The 25,526-nt window shown below is 40.5% G+C and overlaps 3 protein-coding genes across 9 annotated transcripts in view; 1 reads left to right on the top strand and 2 right to left on the bottom strand.

Annotated features, from left to right (window-relative positions):
• fsip1 (fibrous sheath interacting protein 1) overlaps nucleotides 1-8,365 on the bottom strand; it is a 51,735-nt gene extending 43,370 nt beyond the window's left edge. For 2 of the 4 annotated variants that reach the window (XM_031278445.2, XM_031278443.2), the window contains exons 1-8: nucleotides 8,022-8,364; nucleotides 7,849-7,906; nucleotides 7,584-7,753; nucleotides 7,383-7,464; nucleotides 7,174-7,266; nucleotides 6,419-6,558; nucleotides 6,101-6,214; nucleotides 3,880-4,041 (exon numbers count right to left, since the gene is read on the bottom strand). In XM_031278445.2, coding sequence (XP_031134305.1) covers nucleotides 3,880-4,041; nucleotides 6,101-6,214; nucleotides 6,419-6,558; nucleotides 7,174-7,266; nucleotides 7,383-7,464; nucleotides 7,584-7,753; nucleotides 7,849-7,906; nucleotides 8,022-8,183 — 981 coding nt within the window. In that variant the 5' untranslated portion in view covers nucleotides 8,184-8,364. Of the gene's footprint in view, nucleotides 1-3,879; nucleotides 4,042-6,100; nucleotides 6,215-6,418; nucleotides 6,559-7,173; nucleotides 7,267-7,382; nucleotides 7,465-7,583; nucleotides 7,754-7,848; nucleotides 7,907-8,021 lie in introns of all 4 variants that reach the window. The other 2 variants (XM_031278444.2, XM_031278448.2) reach the window with 2 other exon arrangements.
• Nucleotides 8,366-8,458: 93 nt separating this feature from the next.
• Nucleotides 8,459-17,507, top strand: LOC116035435 (sushi domain-containing protein 6-like). Of its 2 annotated transcripts, XM_031278441.2 has the most exons (10): nucleotides 8,462-8,827; nucleotides 9,470-9,611; nucleotides 10,622-10,813; nucleotides 10,976-11,167; nucleotides 12,080-12,271; nucleotides 13,955-14,146; nucleotides 15,176-15,370; nucleotides 15,474-15,606; nucleotides 15,695-16,086; nucleotides 16,165-17,507. In XM_031278441.2, the coding sequence occupies exons 2-10, from the start codon at nucleotides 9,494-9,496 to the stop codon at nucleotides 16,188-16,190; spliced, it is 1,632 nt and encodes a 543-aa protein (XP_031134301.1). In that variant the 5' UTR covers nucleotides 8,462-8,827; nucleotides 9,470-9,493; the 3' UTR covers nucleotides 16,191-17,507. The 2 variants fall into 2 exon arrangements, with proteins under 2 accessions (XP_031134302.1, XP_031134301.1); XM_031278442.2 differs by lacking the exon at nucleotides 13,955-14,146 and having other exon boundaries at nucleotides 8,459-8,827.
• On the bottom strand, nucleotides 16,412-23,671 carry LOC116035438 (sodium/bile acid cotransporter-like). Of its 3 annotated transcripts, XM_031278451.2 has the most exons (7): nucleotides 23,574-23,667; nucleotides 21,308-21,437; nucleotides 20,612-21,031; nucleotides 19,846-20,050; nucleotides 18,997-19,175; nucleotides 18,128-18,327; nucleotides 16,412-17,975 (listed from the first exon to the last, which is right to left on the bottom strand). In XM_031278451.2, exons 3-7 carry the CDS (start codon nucleotides 20,998-21,000, stop codon nucleotides 17,923-17,925), a joined length of 1,026 nt encoding a protein of 341 aa, XP_031134311.1. In that variant the 5' UTR covers nucleotides 21,001-21,031; nucleotides 21,308-21,437; nucleotides 23,574-23,667; the 3' UTR covers nucleotides 16,412-17,922. The 3 variants fall into 3 exon arrangements, with proteins under 3 accessions (XP_031134311.1, XP_031134309.1, XP_031134310.1); XM_031278449.2 differs by lacking the exon at nucleotides 21,308-21,437 and having other exon boundaries at nucleotides 20,612-21,043; nucleotides 23,565-23,671; XM_031278450.2 differs by lacking the exon at nucleotides 21,308-21,437 and having other exon boundaries at nucleotides 23,574-23,661.
• Nucleotides 23,672-25,526: the final 1,855 nt, after the last annotated feature.

Below are 25,526 nucleotides of genomic sequence, written 5' to 3'. Positions count from 1 at the left end.
TGTGATATGTGCTGGAGCCAAACTTCAGCCACAGCTAAGGAACAAAATAGACATCCTTTTCTGTTGTGAATTAGCATATTTCCAATATTTCAGTAGGGACATGAAAATCCTATTCCAGAGAGAACATTTTCTTCCTTAGCACAGAGGATAAGATGTCTTTTTGTGCCTTCCTGCAGTCATCACTATTAACAAGAACATATTGATCTGATAAAAATGACTCTGTATCACATTTCTGAACATTATGAATATATTGGGTTCAGCTGGTATCCTGACATTCTATCATGAACTCTAACACAGCTTACACTCGATGATATAAAATAGGAACTAACCTACATTTTAGATGAACATAACGTGACCAAAGCTTTTCCGCAGCTGTTTAATTATATGACTCGGACCAAATAAGATAAATTTCCAAACATTCCTTGACCGCATTGTGTTGGTCAAAAGGGCGTTTTATGCCCAAAACTCTGCTCTCTCACTTAACATTCGCTGTAGTTAAAATCATGGGTGCTCATCAGCAACCACACAATGTGACTAAAGTGACCTCATAGTCTTACATCAAAATATAGCCAACCAATACACAACAAAAACATAGCTGGAGTTACTATGCAAACACAGGAGTTGAAGCCCTGCTGATTAGGGCAGGGATCTGATGCAATCAAATACAGTGGGACAGTGACTGAAAACCGTGTTGTACAATGCCATCCATTAATTTTCAATGTAACCACGCTTTTAAAAAAAACAACACCCATTTGATAGAGCCTATGTAGTTCTGATCTGTGAGACACACAAACGCTTACACACCCATGTCGCCAACCACCCAAAGAATCCACCTCTTCTGGCTTCCAACTGTGGGTGGTGCAGGCATTACCACAGTGGTACAGTAGGAGGGGTGTACTGTACATAAATCCTTTGTGCCAACAGATGTTTTTAATGACAAATAGGCTATTTCAGCTTAAAGCCTGAGAAAATGAAGAAAGCAATGCTGTCACAATATTAAAAGCGTCCAAGTAAAACACTGTTCAAATTGTGTTTTGATTCCATTCGATCCAGATCGTTAAAGGGTTTGTGGCTCCCTGTCCTTTTCCCTATCATCAAAAATCATCAGAAATCATCAAAAATGAACCAGAGGCCAAGAAAACAAGGCTTTGTCTGATGATAGACTTTGACCATGACTCACCCCCCGTGTGGTCATATGAGTGATACTGTGCTTCTACAAACACTGATTCTGTGGTTTATGGTATCATGAGAGGGATTGACTGGACAATGGACAAAAAAAAAAGACAAGTAGCTGGTAACTGATATGTGCTTTATTGCTAAACATGACAGTCTAAAACCTAGAATCCACAGATGACCACCTCTGCTCTAGATATTTTCACCTGTACAAATATGTACAAATATGTACAAAGTACGCTTTTCATAGAAAAAAAATGTATTGCTACAATTAGATTGGCTGCAATATGTGTGCTATGGTCTTCCTATCCAGTATACAGTAGTCTTTACTGTATATGTCATAAGCCTTTCAGCATATATATCTCCAAATGAAAGGGAAAAGCCTTGTTCCTTTTCTGGAGCTGGCACTCTCTCTACCTCCACCAGCTCTGTAATTAGGTTCTGATGGGGGGGACTGACTCTCCTCTGTGGCAGTATCCCGGCTGGTGCCAGGCCTCACAAGACTGCATCCACCCTCACAGGCTCAATCAAAGGGCCCGCTTAGCCAGAGAGCCTAACACTAAGGTGATTGCACAGGAATGCACGGCTGCTTTTTCCTCAGAATATCAATCACAACATTTTGGGAAAGGATGCCGCCAAGTTCTGAGATCACGGATTAAAGCACCAACTGATCCTTTATGAGCGAGTGCTCACTGGGGAGAGGTGAATAACTCCCTCTTCCATGTAAAACGTGACAGATCTAACGTGGCCAGAAAACATAGAGACACAGCAAACGAGGACATTGAGGCCGTGATTTAATATCACGGGGGAAAAAAAGGTTTCAGCAGTGTTGAAACAGAGTTTTGATTATCTCGTGTGTACATTATAGATTGCCATGGAATGAGCAAGCAAACAAGCAGGTTCCTGAATTGCTGTCCAAGTGGTTTCAGTTAGGAAATATTGCGACTGTTGCAAGCTACTGCCGAGAAGAAAGGTAACTGCAAAACAAAAGTATATTTACTTTTGGGACCACCTTTAAGATTCATGGCCACGGAATGAATCTGAAAGAGATTTATTATCAGTGCAGTCTACCTTTAATTGGTAGGTAAGGAAAGGAAACTGCTACTTTTTAAGCCACACCGATGTGAGGTTAACCAACCTTTTGCTTTTTATTTTATGAAAACACTAATATTTCAAAATTGTCATCATCTGAAGTGGGATCATTTGATAACGGTTGCTTTACAGACAAAAGTGTCGTGTCATTGTTTTACTCCTATTTTACATAATTTAAAAGGAATGCCTACATTAGCCATTTCAGCACTAATGCAGAGCAGATGATGGATGGATGATGGGGAATTTTACTTTCCCCAAAACTCTTCTGGGGCATGATGTTTAAGGGGTGGAAAGGGAATGGATGTAGGTTACACAAAGTAGCACATCCAGCTGCCCAGCAATATCCCAGTTTTGTAGTATTTGGCCAAAATTCCACTCCATGTCATGTGAGGGAGAGCACAAGGGAGGATTGTTTTAAAAAATGACAAACGATTAATCAATTATCAAAGTAGTTGGCAATTAATTCTGTCAATCAACTAATCGATTCATTTCAGCTACACGTCACATCACTTTGATCATATTTTTATTTTAATGCTCCATCCCACACAAGACAGTAGAAATATTCAGAATCTTTATCATCTAAACAGAAAGCTGGAGGACTTAAGCTTAGTTTTATACTGCCATTTCCTTACAACATCAGATGAATGAGTACATTTACAGTGGTAAAGTGGGAAATAATATAGGCCAGCAACATAAATATTCTGGACATTATGTAGTTAGTATAGTCAATGTGCTATTCAGTTTTTTCCTTGTCTACATCCAGAAGTGGTATTAGAAAATGGCACCCTGGGTTCACAAAACAGCATTGTAAAGTTTTTTATGACTTTAAAAACACAATTTTCCACTGACAGGCTACGCAAATGATGAGCATGCCATCTGGCCTTTAAAATGCAGTGAGATAAGGCTCTGAGATAACTCACTGAGCTAACGTCGAGGAGTGGGCCAAAGACCAGGACCAAGGCCTGGAAAATCTTTACAGTTATAAATATCCATTAAGTTGGTTCTCCACACTCTGATGTGGTAGTGATGGTGCAGTTCATACTCTAAACTCAGACAATGTACAGCATTTAAAGGGTGAGCATTACGAGTTGGTACAAACTTCAAAATGTAATAGATTTATACATGCAAATCAGGGAATCGACTAAAAAGGAAAATGTTGGGAATCACGGACAACAATCAGGTATGAAAATGATGAATACATAAAATATTATAAATTCCTAAATGTGTCAAATTTGCCACTGATCATATGGAAAATAATTATTAGAATAAGAAAACAATAGTCAAAGCAAAATCTTTACATTAAATTTACGAGGACCAAATAATGCACAAGTGGCTTTATATGGCCTTGATATGGAAACGCGGATAGAAAAGTGATGCAAGCCTCAGTCCCAAATTACACAATACTGTTTTTTTTCCCACTAACGAATAAGGGAGTGACTCCCTGAGGGTCAATAACAAAAGATTTTACAAGATGTTGCCATCGATGAGCTGACCTTGTAATAAGACTTAATGACCTCACCTCAGTGCAGTCTTGGACGGTGTCTAGAGGAGTTAACAGCACTCTATAAACTCATTGCTGTTATAATGTAGACAGTAGTGCTGTTGGATACATACCTGGGACATGCTAAGGTTTGTGAATGAGCTTTGCACTGAGAGAAGTTCTTCGGCAGGAAGGAGAAGGCAAATTTTGGAGTCAATGTCAATCAGCTGCTCCAGGTCAGAGGGCTCTGGGGAGTAACCCTGGCCTGTCAGGACTGACACAGCCCACATGTCCTCCTGGAAGAGAATCATTGCTGAAATAAGTCATGGCCCACTGGGTTATAAGGCTGATTTATGTAGTGGCAACCTTAAATGGGGACTGATAAACATTAGCTAACTATTCCTTATTCAGCAACTTTGTGACAGTGATGTCTGGAACAGGGAAGCGGTACAAGTCTGACTCTCACACTTGGTATTCACTTCTGGATGGTGAACAGGGTGCTAGTCAAATGCGAAAACGTTGACAATTGCCGCCTCTTCACTGTGACTGTTTGAGACTCTCCTTATATCCTATGGGAAACAGTGGGTGGGTGGTGAGTTCATCACAGCCCAGTGGTGAGATAGGAGGATATTGCAGTAAGGCTGTCATGCCAACTGTAAAGAACACAGCTGTGACCTCTGAGCACTCTGAGGGGGGAGCAGAAGAAAACAGCAAACACAGGGGTCGATAGGTGGAGCACCACACAGAGCCAAAATTGAAATGATGAAATGAGATCAATAAATTCTTTGGACATTGATTTGTGTTTCCTATTTGCAGATCTTATCTGATCAGCTTCATATTTAGCGTAAGAAATGGTACCGAAATTGAGCTTTTCATCTAACTCTCAAGAGTGGGATCAATCTTGTCATGTCTCTCGACAAGAAATGAAATAAGTGTTTTACGCATGTCAAACTTTTCCTTTGATAAAACAAATGATTACATCCACTACAGCAGCACCGAAAAGTTATGCGATGACTGACTGCTATTGATTTGCTGCCTCGGGTTACCAGACCTACACAAAACTGTGGAACTTGTTAGGACAAGAGTCAGTACCATCAAAAAAAAGTGTGTGAGGCAAACCGTGTGCAGCAGCTTGTGGTTGATGTGTCCCTGAGTATTCTGCCAAGAACTGAGTGAAGTCCTCCAAACTAAAGACGCATCACTGCCAAAGTCCTGGTGACATAAATAATGTGCTTGCTTCGTTATGACCATTTATAATAGCACGCCTCTCAATAACAGGAAGTCTTCCACCAGCCAATAAGTTGAGCTCCCCTCAGTTTGGTATCTGCCACCACAGTTACTGCAGTATTGTTCTAAAAGTCAAGACAAACATCATAGAGCAGGAAGACATGAAAAAAACCAAAACCTCTGGCAAGCTGTCCCACGGATGCAGAACTGTCGGGGTCAGACTAAATGGAACCGTATGTGAAAGGTAAGTATGTTCCTTCTAGCTTCCCAACAGGCTTCATCCCATCTGACTTCAAACTGGCCTCACAGCTGCCAAAGGGGCTATTAGAGCAAATTAAAATAAAAGAACATTTGAAGTTAGGATGGTGCTAGTGGGTTCACAGTGAAATATTCTACTGCTCTATGTGACACAGGTTCTCAGATGAATCATCATCATCAGGTCTCAGTCTCTTGGCTCTTAGCTCCATCAGCACACCCTCATTAGCACCATGAGTGCAACTGTAGCTTAAATTAGGGCTATATGAAAGATCCTGGCCTCAGGATATTGCAGAAACACCACAGAGGGACTTGTTATTGAAATTGAAAACATGATAACAAAATGAATCCGTAGCATGCAGCATTCCATGTGAACTACATATGGCACTTGACATCTGGTTCATTAATTTCAACTGCTTTGAGGAGTCACAATCTTCTGCCCAGAGGCCGTCTGAGCTGCCAAGCAGTCATCAAAACATGGATGTCTGACCAATGTTACTCTATGTGCTGTTCTGAGGGCCAACGTCTGGTTGAGCTACTTAATGTCTTTAATAACACCATTCAAAAGGCCAAATGTTAGATAATGACACAGATTTTAACAAATACGATTGTGAAAGAAACATTTCATGAACACTGAGATTGTTCAAAAATGGTTGTGGCTAAACACTGGAAGCAATATTTGCTTTCTTTTAATAATGAACATACTGTTTTAAATGTAGTAAATATCAAAATGTTGGTAGCAGAAGTGGTGGATGGGATCATCTACAGTAATGCTGCTCCCCAAGACTTATGAACATGAAGGGGAACAAACTTGAAAAAGAGAGACTCATCCTACAGCACATGATGTCTGTTAGGGCTTCAATGTCAGCCTACCTCGCTGTCTGCGCCTCTGGCACCGTCCTCTTCGTCTACTTCTCGGAGGAGATCGGCCAGACGCTCTTTCTCTGCCTGAGTCATAAACACTTTGTCCTCCTCACCACTTACTAGCTATTGCATTTGGAGAGAAAAAAGAGAATCAAAATCATTATTTGCATACCATTTTTTTTATTCTTTTCAGTGATGCCCTATAAGTCTAAACTATATATTTCTCTTGAATTAGAGACAAATATTTTTCTCACTGAAAATAAAAGGTGGAGAGACTTGCCCATATACCCCAGGACTGCATTTGGCCCAACATGAACTTTGACATACCTCAATGTTTCTCTTGACAAAGTCCTTCTGTTTTTTCTTGCCTTTGGAAGCTCCACAATGGCTGCCTTCAAATTGTTCTTCCCTCTTCTCCTCATGGCCTAGTTCAAATGATTCTGTCGAGCTGTCTGGCCTCTTTTCACCTGTCACGAAAGCCACACTTTACATTCCCAAAGGCAAAAGCTCTAATAACAACCATTGGCCAAATCTGATACAAAATCACAGAATTTCTATGAGAGTTATTTTTCATTTTTGATTAAAGTGTTTGCAGCTGCCCAAATCATCTTGAAAAAGTGAAATATAAAACTTAGACTACTCTAATGCTAGCCCTGCAAGGTGACATAGTGGGTGTGAAGACCATTCTTGAACTTAGGTGTAAGAGGTTCAAGCAGCCAATCTACCTAAATGTCTAGAGCAGAGCAACACAATTAACTCCTCACATCTCCAGGGAGATTGTTTTCCTTCCTTAAGAGATCAATATCATAAAAAGCCACAAGCTCTTGATCAGGAAATTGTTCAGGAGTCGCATAGCGGGTAAACTGTTATGCATTGACTTCTGTAAAACTGAGTTAGTACTGCTGTCTGCACCAGCCTGCCATGAAGGGGGAAAACAACAGCTATAAATTCCATGAGCTCATGGCGCCATCAAGTGCACAATCTAGGCAGTACAACTGAGAACATGGATTTTAAGATCCATGATCTTAACATGGAAAACTGAGTGCTGCTTTTTCTTTCATGTTCGATTCTCACTAACTCACTTTGCTCCAAGTATTGGCTGTCTCTGATGTGCTCACAGTCAGGAACCTGAGTTTCAAACACAGGCACAAAATCGTCGTCCTCCTCTTCTGTCCCTTTTAAGATAAAAAAAAAAAAAAAAAAACATATTTAAGATGTGTCACAGTGACTGCATAACTTAACTTTTCAACACTGTTGCTTATCTGTAGCCTATACTGATGACTACGCTCACCAGTGGGTGCTTCCAGAGCCAAAAACAACCTTGTGTTCATGGCTTCTTGGGCACATTCAGAGTGACCTTCAGGCTTATTCTGCTGCAGAAAAATACACAATAACATCACACCATATGTGATAAAAGTGGCCACCTCTTTTTAGTCCAAAACCTAGTAGTGAAGTGGTAATGTAAAGTGGAGTGAATGAAGACTTTGAATACCTGGAGTTCTTGCCAGAGTTTTGCTTTAAGTTCTTTCCTTTGACGCTTGACTTCTTTTTCTATGCAGATCTTTGCAGACAGTATTTCATCAAGTCTTCTCATTTCCTCAATGGCTCTCTGTAGTTTTGAATCTTCCTTCTCGTCATCAGTAACTTCAATGTGACACTGACCTGAAAGATGCACAAATATTATATAGAGCGTAGGGTTACTGAATTAAAACTGGAATATCCTAAGAGTGTACTAGCTGCTCCATCAGAACACTTACCTTTGTCAGGACCACTGGCTGATGAGTTGATTATAGTTTCTTCAGAGCTGCTCTGGGTCTAACGTTACAGGGAATTGTTTTTGTCACAAAGTTATTGTAAATAATACAGTTTTGTAAGTCAATAATCATAAATGTTGTAATGTGCATGTATCGTCTTTAATTAACTCAATTACCTGAATATCAGCAGCTTCGTTGGTCAAAACAACTAGGGCAAATGGAGTTGTAGAACCAATTCTGTCACTATGAGGCAAAGACACGCTCGACACACGGCTACCTGTTTGCTCACTCGATGCAGGTCTAGAAATGTCATCTAAACTTCCTCTGATAATTTCCATAGTGTGATTTTCTTAAGCTGTATTTCAAGAATTAAAAACGACATACAAATATTTTGATAGTATTAAACTGATGATGCTAAGTAAAACCACTTTCACTCAACCACAACAGAAACCTTCCAGAATGTGTCCCGTGGTTTTTTTCGGTTACTATGGACGCAAACGCTCCCGGATGGTGTAACTAAGGAAATATGCATTAGTTACTATGGCTACCGGACGAAATCTGCTAGATCGGATCCGCTAGACGTGTCCACGTCAAAGAACTTGCCATGTGGCCCGCCTTATTCTGCCTTATTCTGCCTCGGATTGGCTTACCCTGGTATTCTTACCCTAACCATAACCAATCCCCACTACTCATGCCTAAACCTAACTACGTCGACCAGTCTAGCAGATCCGATTTAGGATCTACCACGAAATCGAGGCAGCTCAGCTGATGCTTCAATTGATGCATCTAGCTAGCGTATCGGTTAACAAGCTAGCCAGTAGGACGCTAGCGTTTAGCTGTAGCAGTACCACTCGGCTCGTTAAATCATATTATCGTCGTTTCGGCAGTAACGTTACATGTCGTCGATGTAGCTGAGATATTGTTGATAAATGTCTACAGTGTGACAAAGAGAGGGTGGAGGATTCGAGGCCGTGTTTCTGTGGTAGGCAACGCTAACCAACGAGCCCATTGTCATGTCTAGCTAGCGTTAGCAAGCTAAGAATATTGATGTAGCTAGCTACCCTAACAATGAAAACCAGCTATGATGTGCTCTGTTGGATTTTATAGTCCTGTATGTGGTAGCACAGTTGCTAGCTAGTTATCATCAACATTATACCTTCGGTATCTAAATGTGATAGATTTTGTTTTGGCCTTGGTGACGTTATCAAACATAACGTTAGCTATCACAGCTAATATAAAGAAGCACCGAAAATGGGTGTGTGTATCATAGGTGTGTAGTCGCTTAGACAGAACCAGTTACGTCTTATATGCGGGAGATATAAATAGCTAAAGCCGTTGCTTGGTTGACATACCTAACGGCGTTATGGAGAGGAATTTGCATTGCTTTCTAATCAGCGCTAGCTTGCTTAATGATAAACCATTATTGCTAGCTTTTTTTCACAGTCATGTTATAGTAACGTTACGACTGTACCACAATCACACCCATTTTCCCTGGCAGCTGTCCAAGATCTGCAGAGTACCTGCGCCAGGCAGGTGACAGCATATGGTCAAGGCTATGGGGGATTGCTTTTTCATCGTGATATATTTATACGTTTGTAATTACATTATTTTCTGATCATACCAGGTTGAGTCGACTCTGCAGGGGAAGATGTGCAATGGAATGATAGAGTCAATATCAAAAGCATTTTGGGCCAACACCTCAGCCACTAATCGGGCCTTCTTGTTGCTGCTGGTACTGACTGCAGTGTCCACTGGGCAAGGGTCAGGTAAGAGGCAAAATGTATGGTTGCACACTCATACAATACAGAGCATTATGGATTATGTCAGTGCTCTGGTGAATTAACATCAAATCAGCTTTGTCATGACAGACCAGATGGGTGACTGTCTGGGAGTCCTCACACAGACAGGATGTATTGCTTGTTCTACAGCACAGGGGAGACTTAATTAACTGCCTCCTAACATTGATTTCAACGTGTCAGTTTATCCCAGCAGATTTATCATCAGCAATAGTACAGCCCTATAACTACCTGAGATGTTATTGTTTAGTATACAAATTAATTATTTAATGTAACTATACCGTGAACTACTCTTACTCTACGTACTCCTACGCTAAATAGTTGTGGAATACATTCAAATTGTTGTATAACAAGGAAGGGGGCAATCAGCAAATAATTTCTCTCTGTGCAACCAGATGATGTTGGTGTTGCAGCATCCAATGGTTTTAGAATTGTATCAAAGTTAAACCAGTAGCCTCACAAAACAACTGTGACAGTTCAGTCCTTTCGCTACAGTTCCAATAGGAAAGGAAACATTAGGGACAGCACAGGTGCTGATACTGACCCGATTAGGCGGATGAGATATCCACCATGACACAGCCAATCCACAAATAGACTTTGTTTGTTGGTTGCTCTTTGCACCCATTAATACTTTGCTCTATAGCAATGTATCTCGAAAACTTATGCTGTAAAATTTGTCATAGATATTCGTGATCTCTAGGAGATTGTTCCTGCTGATTGTGGTGACCCATTGACCTTAACTCTTTCACTTTATACACAATATTGCAATGTTAATATAATCGGAGGACTGCCATGACATTTTCTGGGCACATGTGGTGCCATTGCAAAGCCTTTTTAGTACAGGTGGTTACCATAGGTCATTCTGTGTCTCTAATACTGGTGGCTTCACTGGGTCAAATGTATCAAACCTGTCTCAAAATATTTGTTGAAAACCTGAGCACTTTCACAGGATTTCTTCTTCTTTGGTATTCTCTTCCCAGGATGTGTGAGGCCGTATATGGTCCAGAACAGCTGGGTAAACCTTACAGAAACCAACAGGGGCTCGTTCCCTGCAGGCACAGTTCTGCAGTACAGCTGTGACCCAGGTTACCTGCCAGACGGACCCAGCATCCTCACTTGTACCACACTGGGACTCTGGACCTCTGAACCTCCTCGCTGTATACGCAGTGGTGGTAAGATATTTTGTCCACCACTGTCTTTACTGATAGTAGAAATAATGAGTGACTGTGTTATGAGCAGCTAATCTAATTTAAAACACTTCTTTTTTCACATTTAATTATGTGGCCCATCTAAGGATTTTTTTTTCATATGTTGTGTTTCGCCGCTCCCATCAGCATGTCTACCCCTCTCCAAACCCGAAAATGGGGGCTACACCTGCCACCCGTCCCCCTGCCGAATGTTTTCCCATGGCACTGTGATTGAGTTCTTCTGTGATGAGGGCTTCGTTGTCAGCGGAGACTATAACTACCTGACCTGTCAGGATGGACAGTGGGACGGACCAATGCAGATCAGTTGTGTGAGCCAAGGTTGGTCAGTCCTCAAACTCAGATCTATCAATCAGTCAATAGGCTTTAACACCCACCTGTCAGCAAAGCAATGCCCCAAAAAATTTGGATTTTGTGGATAAATTAGTCCAAATAGAGAAATAGTCTTAATATTATCGACAGTCTCAGCTGTGGAAGTGTGTGTCTTCATTTAAAAGTCCTATGACGTGCTGATTTTTGGATGCTTTTATATAGACCTTAGTGGTCCCCTAATACTGTATGTGAAGTCTCTTTCCCGAAATTCAGCCTTGGTGCAGAATTACAGCCACTAGAGCCAGTCCCACAATGAGCTTTCCTTAGGATGTGCCATTTCTGTGTCTGTAGCTTTAAATGCTATTGGGGGGGGCAAGGTGGAGGGTGGGGGTGTGGCCTTGACCAACTGCCATGCTTTGCTCGTTTTCAAGCCATGATGTCTCTCTCATGGGTGGGCCAAATTCTCTGGGCAGGCACAGCAGAGAAAGGGGAGGTAACCTTGCTCCTTATGACCTCATAAGGAGCAGATACCAGATCGGCTCATCTGAGCTTTCATTTTCTCAAATGCAGAGCAGGATACCCAGGGCTCGGTTTACACCTATCGCCATTTCTAGCCACTGGGGGACCATAGGCAGGCTGGGGGAACTCATATTAATGTTACAAAACCTCATAAAGTGAAATTTTCATGCCATGGGACCTTTAAACCTTCAAAACATTATGTTAAGTTCTTTTCTTATTCTTTGCTTATTTTAATTTCATTTTTTGCTCAATTTTTTTACTTTTTTCTGTTTAATACTCTGTTTTACCTTTACCTGTACAACACTTTGTAACATACATATGCTATATAAACAAAACATTTATTATTAAAAACGAAGTATAGGTAGGCTTATTAACTGTATTTCTGACTGTCCTTTTTTTAAGGTTGTATAAGACCTTCTACAGTGCAGCATAGCTCAACTAATCTGACAGACACCAATAGGAGCTTGTTCCCTGTGGGCACACGTCTGCACTACAGCTGTGACCCGGGTTACCTGCCAGTCGGACCCAGCAGCCTCACCTGCACCACCCTGGGACACTGGTCCTCTGAACCTCCTCGCTGTATACGCAGTGACGGTAAAGACAAACCTCCTCATAGTACCGTCTGCAATTCTGACCCTCCTTACACCTGGTATCTACATATACTTTAACCTGAATACACAGATAGTATCTGCTTTCAATGTATTGTAGTTTGAGATGTTTCATTATTTTTTTATTTTTAAGTAGTTGTCAATATGCATTTCAATTTAATTTTCAAACCTACGGTAGATTTATTTTCTTATTTCAATTCACATCTGTGCTCTTAACACCTACAGTTTGTTTTAATGAACCATTAATGAACGTCCGTTACATTTAAGCCATTGCCAAATGAGTTGCTACAAAGCTAATTAAGACTGTCAGCTCCACACAACTCTCTCAGTATTTCTCAGTATGGCTGTGTTCAAAGGATTGTGTCGTCCGGCGAAACTCAAATGAAGATAATCAATCAATCAATCAAACTTTATTTATATAGCACTTTACAGCAACCAGCAGGTATCCAAAGTGCTTAACATCGAAACCAAGAATAAAAACACATATCATACAAAATAAAGAAAGAACATGTAAAATCAGAAATAGTTACAGAGAAACAGAAGAATGAAATCGTCACACCACTGCTACGTATTAAAAGCCTGACTAAACAGATGCGTTTTAAGTTTGGACCTAAAAAGAGCTACATCTGTAATAGTGCGGATATCAGGGGGTAACTTGTTCCAGAGTCTCGGAGCAGCAACTGCAAAAGCCTGGTCACCCCACCGTTTATATCTAGACCTTGGCACTTCTAAAAGTCGCTGGTTTGAAGACCGCAATAACCGGTTGTGCTCCCGCAAAGTTAAAATTTCGGACAAATACTCCGGGGCCAGACCATTTAAGGCCTTGAAAGCAAACAATAAAATCTTAAAATTGATTCTAAAACGCACTATACATACATACTATACATAATTACCTTTTCTGATGAGTCCATCATGTTTTTTTAATCCTCCCTTACCTCCTTGGCTACTAGCAACAACAACAACAAAAAGGTTAAAGTTTTACTGTAAATGCAGTCAGAGATGTATTAGGGCTCTAATCATACAAACCAACTCCACAAGAGGTCAGAGACACATTTCTGTCTTATGTCAACATCCAGAAGCTGCGATAACAAAAAAAGGACATATTATGACCAACTCGCTGCCCAGATTGTAGCATACTCAGAATATCCTTGGATGGATACAGTTCAAGTTTTTATTATAAACGGATACACCAGATCTGACCGAGTGAAAACGACATACAGCGCTGGAGTCTATGTATTTACTGATTTCTTTCAATGGACAGATATATCAGCCAGAGAACGGGGGCTACACCTGCCACCCCTCCCCAGGTGGAAGGCTTTATGTATTTATCATGGCATTATGATTGAATCTTTCTGTGAAGAAGGTTATAATCTGAAGAGAGACTATAAATTCCGTACTTGTCAGTACGGGGAAATGGGACAGCCTGCCTCATGGAGCAAGGTAAAGGCAGATAGTTCTTAACAGATAAACATGTCAACTGTGTATCTGTCTCACAAACCACAACCATATTTATATTAAGGTCTAATTATTTTTTAATCTATTAAACTCTGTTCTACCTTTTTCCTTTGTAAAGTAGTTTGTAACATTTGTTAAGAGCAACAAAGCCTCTATCTATTAAAAAAATGATTACAGCTATTAACTGTATTTTTGACTGTTGTCACTTTTTAAGGTTGTATAAGACCCTCTACGGTGCAGCACGGCTCAACTAATCTGACAGAAACCAACAGGAGCTCTTTCCCTGTGGGCACAGTACTGGAGTACAGCTGTGACCCGGGTTACCTGGCCGACGGACCCAGCATCCTCATCTGCTCTGCACTGGGACACTGGTCCTCTGAACCTCCTCGCTGTATACGCAGTGACGGTAAAGACAAACCTCAAGATATTTGGTTGTTTTTCATAATGTGAGCTAGTGGGAGCATGTAAGGGTTGAACAGCAGAGGCACAACAGGGTACCCGCGGGGTCTTAAAAGCATTGAAAAAGTCTTAAATCTGATAATCTTAAATTTAAGGTCTTAAAAGCCTTGAATTTGGTATACAAAGTCTTGGATTTCGTTACAAAGGTCTTATATTTTTTTGCCTTTCCTAGGGTTGAGTTCCTACCGTAACACAATTAACTGTTACTAATGTAGGCTAACTAAAAACTGACCGGAGCCCGTCGCTGGACGCACCAGAGGACCGAGACACAAAGTAAACACGCCTCTCTGACCGGTACCGGGGGGTTAGCGGTTAAACTGAGCGGAGGATGTGCGGAATGTGTCGGCGCCTGGCTGGCCACTCGGCGCCTTCAGACAAAGCTCAAGCTAACAGGCTAATGGCTTATTAGCTAGCCAAACCCCGAGCGGTAACATCTGCAAAGATTGGATCTGTGAGCGCGTTAATCTGCTCGGTGTGCGTTTTATAACAAACAGAGCGAGCAGCCGCCGGACTCAAACATCTGTTGATCCGTGCAGGACTTCACTGTGAGCGGAGCTGAGATGTGTGTTTTCAGTGTTAAACACTGCTGCAGCAGCTGTGAGTCGAAAACGCGAAAGGCGGAGCAATATAGCCTGTATGTCCCTTACCGGCTAATGTATTTCAAGATGGCGCATCATTATGGAGCGTCTACCCCAGTTCATGCAAGCGCAAATGTAAAATTCCAAGCTAATAGGCATACTTGAAATTGATGGTGGTGGTCAATATTTATGAAAAAGGACAAGTTTGTGAAGGGAAATACAGATTTTGATAATGAACAACTACAAACGTTACACACTGGGGCTCAGATGTGTAATTACCAATTGAAAAAAAGTCTCCGTCCTTCAATTGGGATTTAAACCAGTTTAGCACTGATAGCTTAGTGAAACAATATACAGCACTGGAGTTAATGTATTTATTGTTTTCTTTCCATGGAAAGTATGCCAGCCTCCATTTCAGCCAGAAAACGGGGGCTTCACCTGCCACCCCGCACCATGCCAAAGACTTTCTCATGGCACTGTGATCGAATATTTCTGTGATGAAGGCTATGTTCTGAAGGGAGACTATAAATACCTTACTTGTCAGTATGGAGAGTGGGACAGCCTAATGAAGCTCAGCTGCCTCATGGAGCAAGGTAAAAAAAATAAAAATAAAAAGATGACATATTTGGACAGTTGGTTAAATAGTCACAGTAGGTTCTGTACACATAACTGTGTCAACTGTTCTCTGCCTCACAGACCACAATCCAACTTTACCATTGGGGATGCCCGCCTTGTCCATAGTGGCATCCACAGCCAGCTCAGTGGCCCTAATCCTGCTCCTAGTGGTGCTGTTTGTACTTCTGCAGCCAAAACTTAAGTCCCTCCATCGGTGAGTCTGCCCTCAAAGTATGGAAGGCGCTTTACATTCAGCAAACTAGTCGTAGATTTTAATTTTTTTTCTGGTCCCCCACACCTAGACGTGATCCGGGTGTGTCCGGCCAGCCCGTGTCAATCATGGTGGAAGGAGTCCAGGTGACTCTGCCCTCATATGATGAGGCTGTGAATGCTAGTGGAGCCTCCGCTCTCAGCTCTGAGTCTCGAGTCCAGATAGTGCTGTCTGAGGGTCAGCATGCCACAGCGCCAGAGGCTGGCCCCTCTAGGCCTTCTTCCCTAAAACAGCAGCAGTCCGAGATGGCTGTGGTCCACCCTGTGCCGCCGTCCTCATCCTTCCCGTCGCCCTCGCCCTCATCCTCTACCTGGGTTCTGGAACATGCAGGTGCTGCGGCTCCGTCATCCTCACAAAGAAGGCCGTCTGCAGGCAGCGACCAGCACAGCCTGTCTCTGGACTCTGAGATGGACTACTCTGATGGTAAAGTCCTCTTCAAACACACTTTTTACTTACTTATAATCCTTACTTTGTACTGATGCAATTGTTTATGGTCTACAGATATGCCATTGCTGAAGGAGGCCTAAAAAAATGCAGCAGCCTTTGGACTTACCCAGGAAACCAGCCTTGTTACTGACTTGTACTGGTGAGCAGGATGCTTCTTGAGTTGTCAACACAGCTGTCAACACAGACAAGGCCAACTAAAGAGGCTCTGGGTGAAACTGTGGGTCACTCAGAGTAGTTCCTCGGTCCATCCCAAAGGAGAACAAAGAAGGGATTCACATGTACATACATGCTTACATTTTTTTATAGGAATTCCTACACTATGTATGTACGTCTAATGTCTGAAGGTCAGTTTGAAAATGTAGAACAAAAACAGAAAGGAACAGGCACCTCGTGAAGGAGGTTGTCTTAAAAAATAACTGATTTATTTCAGTTGAATGGGCAAAGCTGCAAACTCATTTTGGGAGTCAATAATCTCTTCAGTGTCTTGTTTACTGTTACTTTTCTTTAACCACATATCGCGCCATTTAAGACACATCAGCAAAGGTGCATGAAGTCCAAGAAAGATTGTTGTCCAAATCATGCACACTTACAGCACTGTCCTCAAAGATTTTTGTAATTATAAATCATTATTTAAGGTGTTATTAATCATAACACCTACCTCAAGTCATTGTACAGTTTACGGCTGCTTGTCCACCTAAGAGTTCACTCTGCTGCGTTTTTCATTGGATTGAGGGCAAACATTTTAAGAGACTTGTTTCAGGCCTGCATTCAACACATTTTCCCCTTGCAAAGCGTTCAGATGTATTCTCTCCATACTCATACCCTTGCCTCCAATGGCCTTAGCTTTCCACTTCTATGCACAGGTATATAACATGTAAAATAAGGAATTTTAAAAATGAATGTCAGTTAAATGCCTCCACTGCTTAGTGATATTATGTGAGGCTTTGTCATACACATCCCTTGTACACCAGAAAATATTTATTCAGGCTGCTTGGAAATTCCTCTTTTAAGTGTAAACGAGGAAACTAATATGTGTGTTTAATTTATGTGTCCAGAACGCTGTTGATCAGCCATGGCTTCTTTTGATGCTTTCACAGCTCTTGAAAACTTAAAAAACAAAAAAACAAGTAGGGCTTTTTTTAGTTTGCCGCTTCAGTTTTGATTCTACTGCAGGCGCGTTGTAAGGAAGCTCCAACACAAATGAGTAAGTGTACAGACTAGTGTAATGTCAGTGTTCACTTTGTTTGACTGTCCACTGAATTTACTTTGGGACTGAGGAATGGGTTTTGTTTTGTGTTTTTGTGAAGATGGTATTTTAATATATGTAAAAAGTTTTAAGTTAAGTTTACTTTGTATATACCATACAATCATTTTGATTAAATATTATTTGAGGTGTTCAAAGTGACGGTATCCTTTTTCATTAGACTGCTTTTCACATCTTTGAAACATCTGAGATTGACCTTTCTCTTATTCTATTTAATTTAATAGCATCCTCAAAAAAGCTAGTGACACGTCAATAGATTGTATAAATTCATTATCAAGGTGTCAGTTATAAAATATAATTACAAAATGTAATATTTAATCATTGACTTCTTGCTTCGACAGGCACTACCTCTAGTTAACATTATATCCAATTGATTACGTAAACGCTGATTAAAGTATTAGTTATGGCACATGCTTCAACAGTCTTTCTGTCCGTATCACAGGCCTGGGTGAAGAATGTGCAGATGATATGGAGACAGTGAGTGCACTCTGCATCCTCAGTAGGTAGGATTCAGCTCTTCCACCATTTCCCTCTTCAGCACTGGGTTGTCATCTGGGACCCAGACATGGCTGTTTCACTTCCACTTGTTTAACGTCAACGTCTGTAAGAGAAGGGTGATATTAGACTTCTGCTTTCTTTTGGTCTCAATTCAAAAGATCAATGTCTGCAAATGTGTGGAGAGAGTGCATGTGCTTGTGTGACCATTCCAGCCCTCTTCCCAGCCTCACTCTACACAAACACAGTGACATTTACCCTCAGCTGGTGGCTTGAACGCTTGGTAACATCTGAAGCCCAGGGTCAGGAGAAGTGCCTCAGTACACTGGAATGTGTAGTATAACAGAGGGAAGAGAAACATGGGTCCAATGACCTGAGGGGGAAAGGCCACTTTTAGGATGGTAACGCACAGCTGGATGTTTTGACACCCAGTTTCCATGGAGACTGTCCTGCTGCATCTAAAAAAAAGAGGTGAGTCACTTGTCAGTTTTGATATTACATTATTTGAATTTCATACTAAAATGCACCAATAGTATAGCTACTGGAAGACAACTTGAAATAACTGGATTTATTTCCAAGTTCCAATTGTTAAACGCTTTTCTACACTTATTTAAACACTAAACATCTTAGTTGAAATATGAATATGGGACAGTTGATAACGTTTTCAGATCCTTAAGTAAAAGGACAGTGTGTTTTTTTAGCCAAATGTGGGCCAGCTTAAAATACATAAAAGTAAAAATGGCTCCTGTGAGGGTTTGACTATTGCATATTATATTCGATAATAATTAGTGATGCATTCATGTGCAAGTAGCATTTTACTGTTAATACGTATAAATGCATCATATTTTGTAAACTCATACAGTAGGAAATAGTAAAGTAAACACCACTGATTCCCCACCTGGGGATCAGGTCCCCTGAGGAGGTCCCATGATTAAACTGAGCGGTCACAAGAGGCTTAAATGAACAAGAAGAAAAAAAATCTGTTTCACGAAATTAAATGTATTTCTCTGTAATCTTTGCGTTTTCTCATGAAATATATACGTTCACCTCTTCAAGCCGGCAAAAATCCTTCAACAAAACCAAGAAATCAACTCAATGATAGGTACATCTAGCATGTATTCACTTACTTTGGACTGAGTCTGCACATTACAGACATGACATATCCCAGCATAAAACCAATCAGTGGCATCAGTGCAGCAACAGCCACAACATCAGGTGTGAGGACCATCCATAGTACGTCTTTGATGACAAAACCAGACAGGCTGAACACTATGATGCCGGAGACCATCAGGATGCTGAGACCAGCCTGTCGAGAGAGTGAAAAGATGTTACAAGCATAGAAATAAAATGGATAGAAAGGCCATTGGACTGTTTACCGCAAAACCTCAGCCCCGCGACTCGCCGGAAGTTGGCTTGTACTGAAGTTTATACGTTACCATGGCAATGGTACACATAAAAATGGCTGCCGCTCTGACAATTCTGCTACGTTGATATGAATGGAAAAGGCCTTTCTATCCTTTTTTTTTCTATGGTTACAAGAGTCAGTTTATCTCTCCTGAAATCTCAGCTTCAAAGCACGAACCTTCTCTCTTCTTCCCAGTATCCAAAAGTGGCAAACATCATCTGAAGGCTTCAAGGTCTGCTCTTTGTTAGCATTAAAACTATGGCTTCCTGTTTATTTGGACCACAAATTAGACCCATACCATGTAATAACTAGTGTGGAAAATACAACTTTATATCCAACAGTATTTTTCATGTAAAACATGATGTGTCATAGTAGGAAAGGCACATGGGAAAATAGTCAAATGAATTATGGCTGAATTCCATTTAGCTGCTTCAGTTTCAGGGTCCTGGTATTGTGCATGCTGCCTTTTGACGATTTTGCCTTTTGCCTATGACGAGTCAAAATGTATGCTGTGAAAAAGGGCTTTTTACAACAGATTATGCTTGTGTGAAGCACATTTCAGGGGGCTCACTTTTTTGACGACTGATGAGTAGTTTGGTTTGTAGTGATTAATGGCAATGCCAATGGCACAAGGCACAAGGGTGAATGCGAGAGCAGAGATGATGCCAAAGTAGGGTACAGCATTTTCCAGACCAGTAAAGCCTTGGCAGTAGATATAGAGCAGCAATGGCATCAGACCAAGTGCGGCGATGCAGGAGCAAGTGGTCATTACGATGCTGGGAGGGCGTCAGAGAGAGAAGAAACATTTTTAGACAGGTCATGCATTAAATGTAGATGTCTCAAATGGTACATGCAAAACAAGGCTCTTTTGTAGGAACATTTCTGTGTTGACCAAGGTTAAAGGTTCAGTAGGTGTCTTTTATAAAAAATAACTTTTTGTCATATTTGCCAAAACTGGCACTACATCCTGACAGTACTACATGTACATGAGACAGATGGCTGTGGCTTAGGTGGTAGAGAGGCTGAAAGGACAGTCCCGTGTCAAAGTGGCCTTGGGCAAGACACTGAACCCCGAATTGCTCCCGATGCGCCATCGGTGTGTGAATGTTGAGCAGGTGGAACCTTGTATGGTAGCCTTGGCCACCAGAGGAACAGGATTTTTTTCACAGATTATCTGTCTCATGTGCTACTGTCAGAATATGGTGACAGTTTGAGCAAATATGGCAAAACGTTATTTTTATTCAAAGTTAGCAACTAAACCTTTAAGTAGTGAATTATCGTAGGCATTTGTAATCTCAACAAGACAGGATCAATACATCAATGAGGCCTTACTGTACCTGAGGTTCATGTCACCCTTTATGGCCAGAGAGAAAATGTTTGATAAGCTTCCCCCTGGACAGCAGCCGCAGATGAGCACAGTCACAGCCTTGATGGGATCCATCTGTAGCATTTTGGCTAGAGAGAAAGCAGTCAGGGGCATGATGCCAAACTGGGCCAGCAGTGCAATGGCTACACCTTTTGGCTTGAAGAGATGGGTCTTTATTTTGGAAATCTCCATTGTACAGCCAAGGGATATCATGGAGATGAAGAGGATGACGACAGTGAGGATATTGATGGCTTTGTTTAGGGAGGGAGGGATGTCCAGGACACCAATACTTCCATTGCCAGAGAAATTTCCCTCATTGTAGATGTGAGCTATTCCCTTGTAGACTTCTGTCACATTCATTGTGACACTGATCCATACACTGTGTGTTCACCTGTCACAGCAAAACACGCAAATTAAATACAGAATTAGATTATCATTTTATCATTAGACTTCAGATTTCAGTATTGGGTTAGGAAGTTTGAGTCCTTTATTTTATTTTTAGGGTTTTTTAATGCAATGCAATCATAAAAATAACTCGCTCACAATCCCACTCATTGGCATTTAGCATGTTGCAGATGTCCAAATGAGGAGCTTTTTGGCCATTCTCTACAATCCTAAACAGTTCCTCCTATAGAAAATATAGAAGTAGGGGCGACCTCTCGCTCACCCGGTAAAGTGTGCACCCCATGTGGCTGAGTCCTTGGCAGCGGCCAGGGTTTGAATCCGACCCGCGGCTGTTGTGACCCGCGTGACATCCCCCCTCTCTTTCCCCCCTTTTCTGTCATTCTCCAGCTGCTCTATAATAACAAAGGTAATAAAAGCCCAAAAATGAGCTTTATTAAAATAAAATATATAAATCAAAACAGCACTTTTAGCATGTGCGCGCCCTGAAAGCAATGATTGTTATAGCTGCAGTATTTTTAATAGTTGCCCTTTGTGTGTGCCCTAAAATAAAATGATTCAGAAAATGTAACAAAATGGTTCTTCCGGTTGACATTGACAGATAAAGCTGGCAATGTTCAATATTTGTCTTACAAATTTATGAACAAAAGAATCCAAAGACCAAAACCATCAACGTGTTAGTCCATTTCTTAATACTTTCTGACTTCCTCAGCCTGTTTGTGGCACTTCGCCCCAAGCCAATTTCTTCCTACTGCAGGCACAACATTTTCAAAACATGTCACAAATATATATTTTTTATAAAATAAAAGAAAAAGGCTAAATAATTTCCCAAAACACCTGGGCACTGTAGTTATATGCAAATGTTGCTCAAACAGAAGTAAAAAGTTGGGGTATTGTGAGTATAGTGAGTATTTATAGCAGCAGGATTGTGTACTGTATGTGGGATTGACTCAAAAAAAAAACTACAGTGCCCATGTTCATCGTAACTTGTTGTTCTTGCACTCTTCTAGCAACATCACCAGTATAATATGAGTGCATGCCTTTGCTGATGTGTTGGATGTAGGCCTGCACGATAAATCGTTATAAAATCGCGATCTCGATTCACCCCTGTTCGCGATTTAATTTTTAAATGACTTCGATTTTTTTTCTCCTTCAATTAATTTATTGAAAGCATTTGACATTGACATTGACATGTTTTAATTATGTAAAGACATGTTCAAGGAGTTCAGATAGAGCCTGTATCAGGGCCATATTTAGTTCAATGTGTCACTATTTTTGGTAGCCTACTGTACTTAAATGGCCAATATGTTTTATCTAAAAGATTACATTTCTCTGTTTGTTCATCTCACTTTAATTTTATTGCTGCAAAATGGGATTGTCAAGCAGACAAACTGACCAACACATATATAATAATAGATCGATACTTGGTGTCTGTGTATCAATACAGTATTGCCACGAAAAATATCGCGATACTATGCTGTATCGATTATTTCAAAGCAGCGTTACAAGTGCTTGAAAATTCAGAAATATTACTTCTTTTTTTTGCCTGTACACGTGTCCACATATCTACGTCCGCAGGTTTAAACAACAATCTTACATTATGTAATCCTCCTGTAATTTGTTTATAATTTTGCTGTTAAAGCCACACTTTGCACACACAATATGTGAGACAATACTAATAACTACTCCATATCTAAATCAGTCACTGTTTTGTTCTAAAATAATTAATATAATGTATTGTAATATTGTAACTACAACCTCAGATTGAGGCCTTCTAAACATCTGCAAATGCTTTACAGATTAAAAAAAAAACAAATCGATAAAGCTCATTCGAAAACCAATGGCATTATATTATCATAACATTCAAAACATTTCCTAAAGAGAGCAAACCCAACAATTAAGTTGTCCATTTATTGTCTTTGTAGCCTGCTAGAGCATGTGCCTTGATGTCTAAACTAATAAACAAAGACCCATATTGTTGCACCTGCATGACATATTCCTTGATTACAAAACACATTATAGAAACATAGGATGGATTAGATGCAGATACAGATTCTCACTGAGTTGTGATGTGCATACATGTATGTGACAATTATAATCAATGTAAAAACATGGCAAGTGTAGTATAGTTTAACTCTACACCTACATATTGAAATGTAACTATCTATCTAACTAACTACTATGGTGTTATCACTGGTTTGCAATTTAGAAGAGGTGAGAGGAACAATTGCACTGACCATGCTCATTGTAAAAAATAGTTTGGTTAGGATGGTACTGGAATGCTACAGCAGGCTGTATCTACTTAGTACACAATACTTTGATTATTTTATCATTATTTTTGTATATATATATATATATATATAAAAACCACCTTGTTCACATAAAGAGCCACGTTTAGATTTTCTTCCATTCATCTACCTTAATGCTTGCTAACTATTGGCATAATATAAGAATGAAATAGTGAAAGTCTTAACCTTTCAAAAAGCAAAGATATCATGATGATTGTCTAAGAAATAAAGGCACTTTCTTACCTCGATTTCAGGCCAGCTTCTGCAACTGCGCTGTGCTTTCTCACACTGTTTCCATCTCTCCTCACATTCTTGTGCCTAACTCCTTTTCTCTGTGTTTGGACACCCTGCCCTCCCCTTAGTCACATGGGCTCACATGGTAGTTGTAAACACTGCAAGCAAACCATCCACACCATGTTCAACTCTCAATTGCTTTCTTTTACACAGAATTCTAGTGAGTCCACCTTTAAAGCAAGTTACTAGAAGTCATCCTTTATTCATAGTGAGTTGCTCCCCTATACCTCTTTTTCAGGGCACCGTAGGAAAATTTGGCATTGATGGGCTCGATAATGTGTAAAGAATGGAATTGCTTCTGTACCTCTAAAGAGACACTTCATTGGCCTCACTTGCATGTGGAAACAGACCTTTAATTAATATTGTGCAACTAGGCAGATGATTCAGTTTGCCTGGCAGAGTTATCAGAGTTGTCTTTTCAAAAGGGGCCCTCTTTTATTGTGAGACTTGGGTGCTTTGTACACCAAGACCTTTTATTTACAACGTACCCAACTGATCGAATATGTTAGACCAGGCTCAAATGTTGTTGACTTAATACCACAAGCAGTGTAGAGATTAGGTCAAAGTTAAAGGGGCCAAAGCTCAAAATCTCAATGCACCTCACGTGCTGCAGACATTCAATGGAATCTCTTACAGGAACAACAGCTTAAGTTAACCTGCATCTTCTACATACATATAACAACAACAATGTTGTTAGGGTTAGGTAACTAATATACAACAAAACATGATACAATTTGGTATCGAACTTAATGAATCAGAAAATAAAATAATACATTTTTTAAGGTTTTGAGGATGATAGAAGCACTTAAAAAGCAAGGTATAGTTCTATGTATTTATGAAGATATTTCCATTTGATAAATATCACCATCTAAAAGTGAACTGTCAACTGGAAGTAAGACAAGAAGACATAATGGGCATGAAGGTCATTTACAGCCCTGTTTGAATCTTAGAGTTAACAAAACAACAGGTGCAGCTGAGGACAATCAAAAACTGGATATCACCGTCAAAGTATTTTCATCCCTGGGTGAATCAGTTCTACACAAAACAAGCAAAGTATCTGATAAAGATCTGTATCTGGATGGCATATTGAAATCCTTTGAGGATGTAGTACAGCAATTTGGAATCCCTAAGTCCCAATTTTTTAGATGTTTGCAACTTTGCCATCTGTTAGTGGGTACATTTGTATCCAGTTCTTCAGTCCTGAAGGCACCACAATGTTAAGATAAGGTGTTGATGAACTTTAGAAAAGGTCATTAGGCTTCAGAATATTATTTTATGCTTATTCAGAACCTGGGGGATGGAGCCTGGTCAGTCCTCAAGAAGACATGGGAAAGAGATTTTAGTATTACACTAGAAGATGAGGAGTGGGACAGAATTGGTAGAAATATTAAAACTATGTCACGCGATGTAAAGGTGTGTCTCATGCAGTTTAAGATCATGCATTGCTTCTACTGGACACGCTCCAAATTGTTTAGACTTGGATTGAAAGACACACCAAATTGTTGGAAATGTAACACAGAAGACAGCCAATTACTTCAAGCCCTATGGTCCTGTGATAAGGTCCAGGAATTTTGGACCGAGATACATGATAATTTATGTCGGATTGCAGGGACCCAGGTTCCATTCAGCCCAAGAGTATTTGTTCTGGGAGATGGCTCGATCCTAAGTGGGATAGATAAGTACACAAGAAGTTAGGTCCAAACCAGTTCAATGATAGCCAGACAGAATCTTCTAAGAGTATGGAGGAACGAAGGGGTACCTCCAATCCAAGAGTGGGCTTGTGAGATGGCTAGAGTGGCGGCATTTGAAAAAATGTCATGCAAGTGGCTTGCTAGATTGTTTTTACACAGAAAAATGGAGAAAATATCTGAGGTCTCTGGAGGGGCCCTAGGAGGCTATATA

Source organism: Sander lucioperca, chromosome 18 (assembly GCF_008315115.2).
Source record: "Sander lucioperca isolate FBNREF2018 chromosome 18, SLUC_FBN_1.2, whole genome shotgun sequence".
In the NCBI taxonomy this organism is placed as follows: Eukaryota; Metazoa; Chordata; class Actinopteri; order Perciformes; family Percidae; genus Sander; species Sander lucioperca.
Note: the sequence above shows the minus strand (reverse complement) of the source record. Positions and strands in the feature narration are given on the sequence as shown.

Excerpts from the sequence above, each read along its gene's own strand:
- LOC116035435 (XM_031278441.2), top strand. The coding sequence starts at position 9,494 with ATGTGCAATGGAATGATAGAGTCAATATCAAAAGCATTTTGGGCCAAC. Across the intron at positions 9,612-10,621 it reads GTCCACTGGGCAAGGGTCAG|GATGTGTGAGGCCGTATATG; the intron begins GTAAGAGGCAAA and ends TTCTCTTCCCAG. Across the intron at positions 15,371-15,473 it reads CAGCTGCCTCATGGAGCAAG|ACCACAATCCAACTTTACCA; the intron begins GTAAAAAAAATA and ends TCTGCCTCACAG.
- LOC116035438 (XM_031278449.2), bottom strand. The coding sequence starts at position 21,000 with ATGAATGTGACAGAAGTCTACAAGGGAATAGCTCACATCTACAATGAG. Across the intron at positions 20,051-20,611 it reads AAGGGTGACATGAACCTCAG|CATCGTAATGACCACTTGCT; the intron begins GTACAGTAAGGC and ends ACGCCCTCCCAG. Across the intron at positions 17,976-18,127 it reads GTTCAAGCCACCAGCTGAGG|ACGTTGACGTTAAACAAGTG; the intron begins GTAAATGTCACT and ends CTTCTCTTACAG.